Source organism: Dunckerocampus dactyliophorus, chromosome 17 (genome assembly GCF_027744805.1).
Source record: "Dunckerocampus dactyliophorus isolate RoL2022-P2 chromosome 17, RoL_Ddac_1.1, whole genome shotgun sequence".
In the NCBI taxonomy this organism is placed as follows: domain Eukaryota; kingdom Metazoa; phylum Chordata; class Actinopteri; order Syngnathiformes; family Syngnathidae; genus Dunckerocampus; species Dunckerocampus dactyliophorus.
The window spans coordinates 11,439,230-11,451,477 of record NC_072835.1 but is presented as its reverse complement, the minus strand read 5'-3'; the positions used below and the strand labels follow the sequence as shown (position 1 = coordinate 11,451,477).

Below are 12,248 nucleotides of genomic sequence, written 5' to 3'. Positions count from 1 at the left end.
ATCTTCTTTTGTAATGGAGATTAACCTCCACTAAAAAACCGCACATGGCCTATTTAACGGCCATATTTTAACACAAGCCACGTGCACCCCACTAATGAGGTAGTTGTGCCTTGTCTGCAACTGGTTGTACATGATTTAAAACGGTGGTCAATCCGCGGCTGCTTACAGGCTTTTAGGGCTAATAGGATAAGATTAACACATTTGCATGCCTTGCAATGTATTATTCATGCAACTTCTCCTCAAATTTGCAAGAGCAGGGTCTTTCTCTTGACTGGCTTCCACATCTGGGTGACCTGGAAGCGAAGCAGGTTGCGTGAGCATGGAGCCCTTTGCTACTGTACTCCCATGTAGGTGTCTAGCACCAGTACATCGACCCACCTGCCGTAAAGTAGCGTTTTTGACGTCATGGAGTAGATCCCTGCTTTTTGCGGGAGTTACGGTCCACGCCTACCAGCAAATGTGTATTTTTAAAACACGTCTTGTTCCTCATTTTCCAATCACTCCTGCCAGCTTGATGTTGACATTCTACGATTTCAGATCAACATTTGCAATAAAAGTGACTTTTGTAATAATTAGAGTAGAATCAGCTCTAGAACACTCTCTTCTATTGCAACAAGCCAAATGCAAAATCCAGGTTTAAGCCCTAACACACACACACACACACACACACACACACACACACACACACACACACGTATTAAATACATTTAAAATATAAAATGTATAAGTATCACCACTAATGAATGATAATGACCGAACAGATTGTGAATCGGACTCGCGCTGTACCCAGTCACAGCACACAACTATGGTGCATTTAAAGACCTCCGAAGACATGCGACAGCTCAACGCTTGATGAAAAAGCATTATCAGCGGAACATAAAAACATAAACATGTAAAAATTGTGGGCTATTTGTAACAGTGGTACGTGTATGCTGTGTATTTCACCTGTATTATCATGTATTGATACATTGCTGACTTATGGTGAACGAGATGTGTTTTCTGCGGGGGAAAAAACGGCTTGTTTTTGGAGAAAAAAAGTGTTTTCTTGATGATTTTTTTTTCACCAAAAGTCCAGGGATTCACAGTGGGACCTCATGGGTTGACGCAATCTGCTCCGGACACTGCATTACCTCCGATGAAAAAAAATAAATAAATAAAAAAATACTGTAAATTTATGACTTCCTGGTTCCATCAGAAAACCTTTATTATTATTATGATTATAATTATGAAATGACAATTTTTAGGTAACATTCTAACATTGTACCTGTCATAGAAATGTAAAAAAAAGTTAACCACAGCTAATAGTATAGTGTGCACACGCAGTCAATACTTGAATGTCTAATTACACGTCTCACAGATGTTCTTCACCATTTTCAATGTTAAACATTCTTAAATGACAGACAAGTGTAAAATGGTTTTAGTCCCCATCAATAGCAGGGTTAATCCTTTTGATGCTTTGTTCAAACTGAGGACTCCTCCTGCAGTGTTGTGTGACTCTAAAGCTGCACATTTCCTCAAAATGTTGGTCTCATGTCAGAATCTGTAGTTTCTCATTATAGTTGTTTTCCTTCCTGCACTACAACTACAACTCTGTTTCTGTGACTTAAGATCGATTTGACTAGTTTATAGCCCGTGTTACCAAAGCGGAGCACGCAAATTGTATCTGTGTGTACAGGTGGAACGGGAATAAAAATTAAAAGCAGCGTGACAACATCGGTGCCTGAGACACAGAGTTAAGTAATGTGCTTGAACGCCTCATCATACATATGAACAATGCCTGCAGAGCGCCAGGCAGGGAGGTCGGTGCAGAAGAAAGGAGACAGACACAAAGTTGTTCATTGTTCTGTGTGAGGCATATGAAGAAATAGGTGAGGGATTTCATTGATATTGTTTGCTAAATGAGAGCTATTCTTCTTATGTGGTGTTGTGACTAATTCGTGCATTTTCTGATCTATGAGCCTGTAATTAGTTTCTTGGCTGAATGCACTGACGAGCATATGTGCAGTTGAAAAATAAGCCATAGGATTTTTTGAGCAAAGGAGCAATGTATACTAAGAATGAATCCTAAAAGGGGTTTTGTTTTATTGTTTAGCATTTTGCTGCTTGTCACTTTAAAATACTTGGTTGTTGGATGCTATCATTTAATTTACCATTTATGTTTAAAAACATTCAGCTTGTGCGTGGCAAAAATGTGTTTGGAAACCACAACATTGTTGACAAGGAGATCCTGAAGTAACCTTAAGGGGGTTTATTTTCATAATACACTTGGAAGGCTAAGAAGAAAAAAATAAAACGGAAACCTTCTCTCAACTTAATTATTTGTTTTCCCCTAACTGCTCAACCAAGCTTTTCTTGTGGGCAACTCCCATGAAGAGTGTTTTGTGTTGTTGCTGCCTTCTCACCTGCTGGGAACCTCCTTCCTGGAGGCCTGGAGTGATTCACTGTCCGAGACACAATGCATTGTGTGTGTGTGTGTGTGTGTGTGTGTGTGGCACACACACACAATGGCATTTTCCAGACATACATCAGTCTCTTTCATTGACTCTCTGATTGGCTGAGTATTTGATCATCTCAGTTTCTCAGTAGAGCCTGCTGCTTGAGCTTTCAAACACACATGTGGTGCAATCCAATATACTGTTGGAGTAGCTATGGTTTTTGTGTCCATTTGAGGAAAAAATGGAACATTTTGATGTAGATGTCTCAGAGTGGCACTGTTTTTTTCTTCTTCTACAGCAGTAGTGTTTTTATTTTTGGAGATCAGATCAGGCAAAATCAAGCATCTGGCTCACACAAAGGGTTTGTCTTCAGATGCTCAGTCGCATTGTGCTCTCATGTGTTTTAACACTAAAAATGTCATTACAGGGAAAACAATGATAACTTTACTTTGCATGAATGTATGTTGTTATTCTACAATTTTTCCGTCTCTTGTTTTTGATCCTTACATTTAATTAGAAATGGAACTAATACATGTGCTTGTTAACACTCTTTTTTTTTTTAGGGGATAAGATGTCACAGCAGGAATATTTGCACAACATGTGCACACCTGTATACATTGAGCATGTGCATAAACAAAAGCAAGAAAGAGAAAAACAGCATTAGGGAAGTTTAAAAAAACAAACAAACATGAAAATATCTATATACTTTATTTTCATATGCACAGATATTAAAAAAGTATAATATAGTATGGACAGTGGGGCCTCGGTAGCTCGGTTTTGGTTATTATTATGTTCCAAATGGTCAGACGAAAACTGAAACCTACGAAAACTGGAGCAATTGTTCCCATAGCAGATCATGTATATCCAATTAATCCGTTCCATATACCCAAAAATATGACCAAAAATACATTTTTATAGAGAATAATTATAGTTGTACATGCATAAAACAATGATAACTAATTATAAAGGACAAATTAAATTGATAAATGAAGATTTAATGTCACTTTTACCTTTATTGAAGTCTCTTGCTGGAGAGGAAGGAGGGAATTAGGGAGAGATCGGAGGGGATCAACGCAAACAACTTCTCAACATCTTCGATTGTTTCATTAACACCTTTACCCGATTCACAACATTAGCTTCCTTGGGTTCCTCTTTTTTCACCAGGATGGAACTTATTGTTGATGCTGGAAAATGACTACTTTGTGTAACATTCTCATTTCAGTTTGCCATGTGAATGTTCCTCACAGCAGTGGTCCCCAACCTTTTTTGACCCACGGACCGGCTTGTGTTCCCACAAATCTCCCGCGGACCGGGGTGTGGGGGTTCAGGGGTTTCGTACATTATAGCGATCTAATTTATCTTATTTATTATGCATTGTGTAAAACTAAGACATGAATAACATCAAATTAAAAGCACAAAATGAATGCCGACCCACCATCCACCAGTTCAAGTTCCAGCCAAGTTTTTCCAGAGAGATGATTACATCGCTGTTTGACGTGTGTGGTAAAAGGCAGTGCGCTAGCATGAATTAACCTGAGACAAATGTACACATTAGCACTCAATAAGTCATCAAAACTTACCTTTATGCATTCCCACATAGTATCAGCATTTGACACCAAATATGAGGTGAAATAAAAATGCTAAAAATACAGTAGTAGTCTATCTGTGCGGCATGAGATAAAGTTAGCACACGCACAGTGGACATGTGTCAAGTGAGACGGATGTAACAGAGAGAATCCGGCCACTTTTCAAAATAAAACATAAAAAAATGAAATAATAGAAATTATTATTTTTCTCTGTGCAGCCCGGTATCAAATGACCCACGGCCCAGTACCGGCCCGGGGTTTGCGGACCACTGCCTTACAGTATACCGTACTATTGTGTCAACTAAATACCGTCAGATTTGTTTGTCGTGCAAAACTGCACAATAACTGAGACAGTGTATGAGAACCCAGGCAAATAATAATGATAATAATAAAAATAATAATAATAATATACTATTATATGAATGACAATTTTTTTTGCGTCATCAACACATAAACATCATGGCAAGCCAGGCGTCTGTTATGACGATAGACTGAGGCACAGTGTCGTGTCCCCACAGAGTCACACAGAGTCTGACGCTCCTTTATAACTTCATTCTGATCTGAACACATCAACAACAGGGCAATTCCAACACCATATATTTATCTCCAACTCAAAAACACGTCTGTAGCCCATTCGTCCTGGGAACAACACTTCCTCTCACGAGATGACTGCGAGATGCCTTCACGGACACTCACAACAACATCACAGCAAAGTCTTCAATATGCGTTTATGTGTGGTCTAAGTAAACAGAAAGACAAAGAAAAACAATAAGTGGATATCAGTCACTTTGTAACTCTTAATGTGGAAGTACATCCACCCATCCATCTTCTACCGCTTATCCGAGGTCGGGGCGCGGGTGCAGCAGCTTAAGCAGGGAAGTCCAGACTCCTTCCTTCCCGGCTACTTCGTCCAGCGCCTCCCAGCGGATCCCGAGGTGTTCCCAGGCCAGTTGAGAGTCTCCCCAACGTGTCCAGGGTCTTTCTCGAACCCTTCTACCGGTCAGACGTGCCCATAACACCTCTCCAGGGAGGCGTTCTGGAGGCATCCTGAACAGATGCCCGAGCCACCTTGTCTGGCTCCTTTCAATGCGGAGGAGCAGCGGTTCTACTCCAAGTTTCTCCCAGATGACAGTGTTTCTCATCTTATCTCATCGGGAGAGCCCAGCCACCCTATGGAGAAAACCCACTTCGGCCGCTGGTACCCGCGTCATTTCGGTCACTACCCAAAGCCCATGACCATAGGTGAGGGTCGGAACGTAGATCGACCGGTAAATTGAGTGCTTTGCCTTTCGGCTCAGCTCCTTCTTCACCACAATGGACTACAGATGTCTCCACCAATCCGCCGGTCGATCTCGCGTTCCACATGGGGCAGGATCACATCCCCGACCCGGAGATGACACTCCAACCTTTTCTGGGCAAGAACCATGGACTCGGACTTGGAGGTGGTGATTCTCATCCCAGCCGCTTCACACTCTGCTGCGAAAGTACAATTTGCTGCATTTACTATCCTTAATTCATCTGATTACAAATCATAAATAATAATAAAAGTAGATTTCTGTTAACTTACAGAATCACCATCATGATTCCTGCAGGTTTCCATTAAATCAAGGCAGTGAATTAGAGAATAGACAGATTATCTAATGACTTGTGTTAATTAAAAGTTCCCTTCTGGTTTCCTTCAATAATTAAATAACGACCCTGGTTGGTGCCTCATTAACATAGAGGGGATTGTATTTGCCATGGTTTTTCTCAGGTGATGCTTATATTGTGTTATACTTTCCAGATGCTGCATTTTTTTTTCTACTGCTTTTGTTAGCAGTGGACAATGTAGCAGGAATTCATAAGCAGTCATTTAAATTGCAGGACTTTCTCTTTCTGGACACACTTGCTGGCTTCCATGGCAACGTTCTTCCATTTGCATGAGCTCGCATTTACTCTGCGAATTGATGAGATTTGGCTAGATACGGACTACACGTCGTCTACTCTTGTTTTACTCGTTGCTTTACGATCGGCATTGTTTCTCCGAGCATCCTGGCATCTAACAGATGCAGGGAAATTGCTCCAATTTGATGACTTCTTCAAACCATAAAAGTAGTTCCTGACTCGCAAGTTTCCAGCGTTACCAAGAGAGTCGCTCCCTTCTGTTGTTTCTCTCCAAGGTTCTTTCTCTTGACACATCCGACACCAAAGAGCTGCAGTTTTGACAAAACAACCCACCCATTGCTACAGCTCCTCTCCCTTCTCAGTCTTGATCTCACACTTTTTTTCCCACATTCCCTTTCTCTCATTAGCTGTTTCTCAGGTTTTATGGGGAAGCTTTAATTTGTGTTTCCTCCAGCATGTAGGAGCCTGCACAGACAGGGACCACCATCCCAGAGGAACAATGTGTGATTTTCTGTGATGTAGCACGACGATGCGACAGAAGGGCTGTCAGGGTGTGACGGTTATTTATTTCATTTTTCTTCAAACTTCTCCCAGATCCTTCCCTCCTTTCGGTTTTCATCCCTGTCAACAACCTGACCTCTTTATCAAGTTGTTCGCTCTTCCCTGATAAGTCAAAATTTTGAGCTGTTGCTTCAGCGAAGCATGTGACACCTTTTTAAAAAGCTGACTGCCACACTGCAGCTGAGACCACACCAGGCACTCCGGGCTTATGATCTTCTCCTTTCCCCCCCATTTCCCTCACTTAATCCCCCTTTGTTTGGATTCAACCTTGCTTGGAAACAGGTGAAGAAGAGGCTCCAAAAAAAGAGCTCGTAATCTAAGTGCCAAAAAAAGAACAAACACCTGCTTGCGTTTCTCATTTGCAGTTCAATTTTATTGTAAGGCGTTGTAAAACCATGAATGGGAGTTGTATAATGTGGCTGGATATCAAAAAGCGCTTGGAACTGGATTACGTAATGGAGGAATTTAAATAGTATTGCAGCAGCGATTCAATGTGTGGTTTATAAAACTGAAAGTAGTTCACTGTTTTTATGTTGTTTTTATGTTGTGTACTTGGAATAGTAGGTGTTTTCTACTATATGTATGTATACTGTATATATAACATTTGTTTGATAGTAATGGTTTGCTGAATGTAAAGATAGAAGAAACTAATTGTTTCTAAATGCAGTTTTGAAAATAGTGGATTTAAACTGCAAAATGGCAGGCATTTTCTGTCCATCGCGTTATTTCCAGGTGAGTCATTTCAACAAAACACAGTATGATAACGTGGGATGCACGTTTATACTAAGATGGCACGACTGCATCTAAAATAAGTTAACCTCGTGAAACCATACAACCATATTGTCGCTGGCGACGGCGGCGGCTCTCACAAAGTCTGCCATGATTAGTAGTATCAAATAGACACACACTTTTGATGCAGCTGTTGTTGACGGAAGTAGTGTTGCTCTGGGCTCTGTGAAATCAATGCGCCCAGGAAAGAAGTTCCAGTAATGCTTAAAATGACCAAAATATGGCAAAATACTAAAGTATTACATGTTATCATGAATGTACCTATATAATATAAAACCGTAAAACCTTTCTTTAGATGCACAGATTATGGTCAAAATTCCCAAAAAGGTTCAGTTCTCCTTTAATAACACAACAAGACGCACACAATATTGTACGCTAACCAAAAATGTACAAAACCGAGTCAAAATTTTGGTGTACATTTCCAATGCTGTCCGAAAAACAGAAAAACCGGGGCGTACGCTAACGGATGTTCAACTTTACTTGATTGTTATACTGCCTTGTCACTTTCCTATGTATTTACAATTGTCAAAGAGTACATTTGGACTACAGGAGGTGAACAAATGTATTGAAACTGATGTGAAACGGATGAGGGGGAGTATTAAATAAACTTTGCTTCCTCCTACTCCTTTTTTCGATATGTGGAACTGTGAATTGTACTGTGTGATGTACTTCAGTGTAACTTGTATGCATATTCAACATGAATTAAACCATTACCAAACTGCTGCCATGCCATTGTCCACAATAATATCTTCACTTGCAGCTGTTGTTATGGGCTGTAATTACATTTATTTAAAACTGTATTTTGGGAGATTATACATGAAAAGTTTCACTGAAATATATTACTTCCTTAAATATAACATTAATACATTGCATTATTGCATAAAATGCATTATTTGAGTCCTATAGACATGAAATAACACCCCTATAGTCGCGTTTACACTTGTATAACTCAATATAGTAGGCATAATAATAGAAAATAAGCCGTCTTATAGACATAGATAAGATAAGATAAGGTCGACTCACACGTTTAGCTTTGACAGCTCCTACGGTGTGCGAATGTCTCATCAATGTACTTTTACTGACACCTAAAGACCAGTGTAGAATACTTCTGTACCGCCGCTGTTCGGAGTCAAGGAGAGACTCACGATGCACTTCAATGGCTTTATTAACAAGCAGAGACCCCATGCAGTGAACACTCACATCAAAGCTAATGTCGGCTTAATGTTGCTTAAATATTAATACTTTTTTAATTTTTTTTTTTTTTTTATACTAGCAACAGGATGTTTCAACCATGAAACACTGGTCATTTATTAATTAATAAATTTTTGAAAAAAGAAACAAAGAGTGACAACATGATGTTCGAACTGCGATGTAGCAAGGGACGACTGGACTACTGGGCAAACTTTTTGAGTTGTTAGTGTCTTTATTCATGATTGAACAATGCTGGTACCAGCAACTTATACAATGGTTTGTACACTTAAATAAATATTTAATACTATTGTTTCTCAATACAATACGGGTAGGCATAACAAAAATATTCTCATTCCAAATATGCTTTCAGTCTTTTATCTTTGCAAGTACAAAAACAGCCAGGACTAGACTACAGCGATTTACATTGCTGGCAGTTTAATACATTTGGTTGCAGTGATGCACTCACAACAATGACAAATATCTCTGCCTAAACCTGAAAGTGGTGGCGGCTGCAGAAAGGTAATTCCTGATAGATTGTGCTGAGCGCAGCTTTAGCCTAAGGAGATGACCACAGCCCGTCTATTCCCAGATGCACTCTCACTCTACACACTCTACCAGGAATATTTTTTTCAGCATGATCATAGTAATTCTGCCTAGTGCTTTCCTGCTCTCTTATCTCTAAACATTTATTAGAATGTCAGACACATCCTTCTCCCCCTCCTGTCTCTTTCTCTCTTTCTCTCTCTCTCTCGCTGGTCTCAAAGCCACTCCAGCAAATGTTACCCTTTCATATCTGGGCTAGGAAAATAACCTTCGTTTTTTTCCACCCTCTGCACGTGAGGATTCACAGACACGATAACCTTCGCCACTGAACTGCAAATGTCATTTTGGTAGCCAACCAATCACATTTCTTTTCAGCAAGCCAGGGCGGTTCTCTCGTGGTGTCCTCACCCATGACACCGGGACGGAGCAGATGTGCACACTTGAATGAAAATGAGTCAGCAAGGCTTTCAGGTGTGGCCAGATGAGGCCCGCTGAAATACCGCAAATGATGATCATATGCGATGAAAGCCGCTCGATGGCTGTTAAGTAACTGAAGGGATACGCTTGACTTGATTATTTTTGACCGTTCAAACAATGAAAGCTAATTAGTGCAGCAGGCTGATGGAGGACGCCTCTCTTGGTCAATTGAAGCAACAGGAAGCACAATATCTCATTAAGGCGCAGTCAGGTTGAAATGCATTTTGCCACGCTTGGAGAGGGTTAATGCTCTGGACACGTCCTCGAACATGAATACTACGAGTGCGGCGGTTACTGCCCGAAAGGCATACAGGAATAAACCCAGCTTGAAGTGTGATGACCACAGCTGCTGTCTTTTTACTTGTTTCATAAAAGCATCGATTGCAAGGATGCTTCAAGCAAAACATACAAAAAAAGAGTCATGTTTTTTGACATTTTTTTTCATTTTCTCAGTTAAATATCTGTGTGTGTGTGTGTATAGCACTTTATAAGCCATCACTTAAATAATTGCAGCATCTATTTACCAACTAGCTATTGTGTCCTTAGCAATGGAAAGGTGAGAGAGAGACGGTGATCATAATATTTTGGTCCTTTATGCAGAGTTTGGACAGGACTGCAATCTGTTTGTGGCAAGGAGCTAGATGACATCAATGTCTACTGTACGTAATTGGCCAAGATGCATCCATCCATCCATTTTCTGTGCCGCTTGTTCTCACTAGGGTCACGGTTGTATGCTAGAGTCTATCCCAGCTGACTTTGGGTGAGAGGCAGGGTACATCCTGGACTGGTCGCCAGCCAATGGCAGGGCTATGATGCATGTGCGTGTAATTTTTTTGAACAAAAAGTGAGCAAAATCCCCAAAAATATATGTTTAGGAATACACATTACATTTTTTCTGATGCTAACGGAGCCAACTGTGATTGACTTTAGATGAGGGAGGGGGCATGCTTTCGAGTCTCCCAAAGTGTAAAATAAGAAAACGTCGCTAGATTTGTCACTTGTGACCATTTTTGAAAAGATAGGAGTTCTCAACTGGTCTCTTCCTGGGACTCCAGAGATAAGATAAATTAGATCACTATAATGACTGGCTGGGAGATGGCATGTTATCGTCCTGAATTACAGCTAGGCAGGTACTTGCTTTGGTAAGCCATATTACATATTTGACTTCACAAGTCAAGTATTTTTGTAAAAGCTGAAGATCGTGAGCTTTAGTATTTTATACAAAAATCTGCATGTGTAATGTCAGATTTGTGATCTTTGGTCCTTTAGATTTTCTGCATGAGACCAGTGTCTTTACCCAACAAGCAAACCACCCTGAGGCATGTCTGTGCTGGTGGGCTTGTCTGATGTCAGAGGACGGGCGCCACTCTAACTTTCTTATCTTGATCAGAGAGACAGCCCATCGGCCTCAGGGGCAATCCGTCAGCTCACCTTGTGGTGGCAAACAATCATCCAAACAGAAGACCAAAAAGATCAGCATCAGCCAGGAAATTGGACATTTCGTGTCGTTCAATGCAGCTGTGTGGTTGTGGAATTGTGGAATATTGTTGGACCTTCATAAATCCACTGTCACTGACATTTTGCATCACTGTCCTGTCTTGTAGTTCCTGTGTCTGAAGAACATCAGGACATTCCTCAAGGTATGCCATGACAAGTTTGGCCTGCGGAACAGTGAGCTGTTTGACCCTTTTGACCTCTTTGATGTCAGAGACTTTGGCAAGGTAAGTAAATTGAGCTCTGCTTTTAATCCTCTACATTCCCAGACTCTTGTGGTGAGTCCGTCATCGTCTAAACATTTCTCTGCCCTCAGTCTGGGTTCTAAGAACAATAGGTTCTCAGCAACATGATACTGGCTTTGTCTGTCATAATATCATTGATGGTGCTATGACCTATTAATGACCTTAGAACTGAGATAGGGATATGACTCATTGAGATACATGATCAAATCACAGCATGGTTTGAGCAAACCTTACTGTTTCCTTACTAGACATATGATTCAGTGGGTTTGTAAACTTCCTTTGGTGATGGTCAGGGCGGCTTTTTGTACAATTGCCATATCATAAGGACATACATTGGACATCGGAAATGTGTGGTTCCGGTTTGAGTATCTTTCTGCTATAGGAACTTTGCCTGAATGAACTTGCTCCCTCGTCTTCCATTGAGTAAAATAGATGTAATGAAACCGCATAGGTCTGTCCTGAGTGCAGTGTGAAAGTTAATTACTGGCTGCAGATGTGCCATTAATTGTATCAGATCTCACTATTATCATTACTACTATTACATTACTGGTGTATTGACTAATCTGTTATCTGATTATTACAATGATTTGGCTCATCCGATACAACATTTCCATTGTGGTTGGGGCAAAAACTGGATAAATAAACTGAACATGAAGAAAAAGGAGACAAGGACACATGCCAGGTTGTAGCTAAACCTCAAGATGACGTTTGATTTCAATACCATTCACTGCAAGCTCATTGACTCTCAAACAGCAGTCAGAATCAATCACATAGGCCCTCAATTTGTCAATTTGGAAATTGCTTTTGTATGGTATTGGTGGTGGCGGGCTTGTCTCGCCATGGATTTTCCATTAAGGCCAAACACTGCATTATAATATATCGAACTGAGTAGATCCCTACTAATGTGACATTCATTTAAATTCAGGAAATGGCTTATAGACAGAAAGATAAGAGAAGGCGATTTCTACTTTAAGAATCCGTTCAGTCCATCTTCAATGGATGATTGTTCTGCTTTTAGTGTGTCACCAGCATGTATACGTCTT

At 40.5% G+C, this 12,248-nt stretch overlaps 1 protein-coding gene across 11 annotated transcripts in view; it reads left to right on the top strand.

Moving 5' to 3' along the window:
* The window catches only part of vav2 (vav 2 guanine nucleotide exchange factor), a 219,241-nt gene that overhangs the window by 52,502 nt on the left and 154,491 nt on the right, over positions 1-12,248 (top strand). For all 11 annotated transcript variants that reach the window (XM_054757618.1, XM_054757617.1, XM_054757614.1 and 8 more), the window contains exon 2: positions 11,071-11,187. In XM_054757618.1, the coding sequence (XP_054613593.1) occupies positions 11,071-11,187 (117 nt within the window). The remainder of the gene's footprint in view (positions 1-11,070; positions 11,188-12,248) is intronic.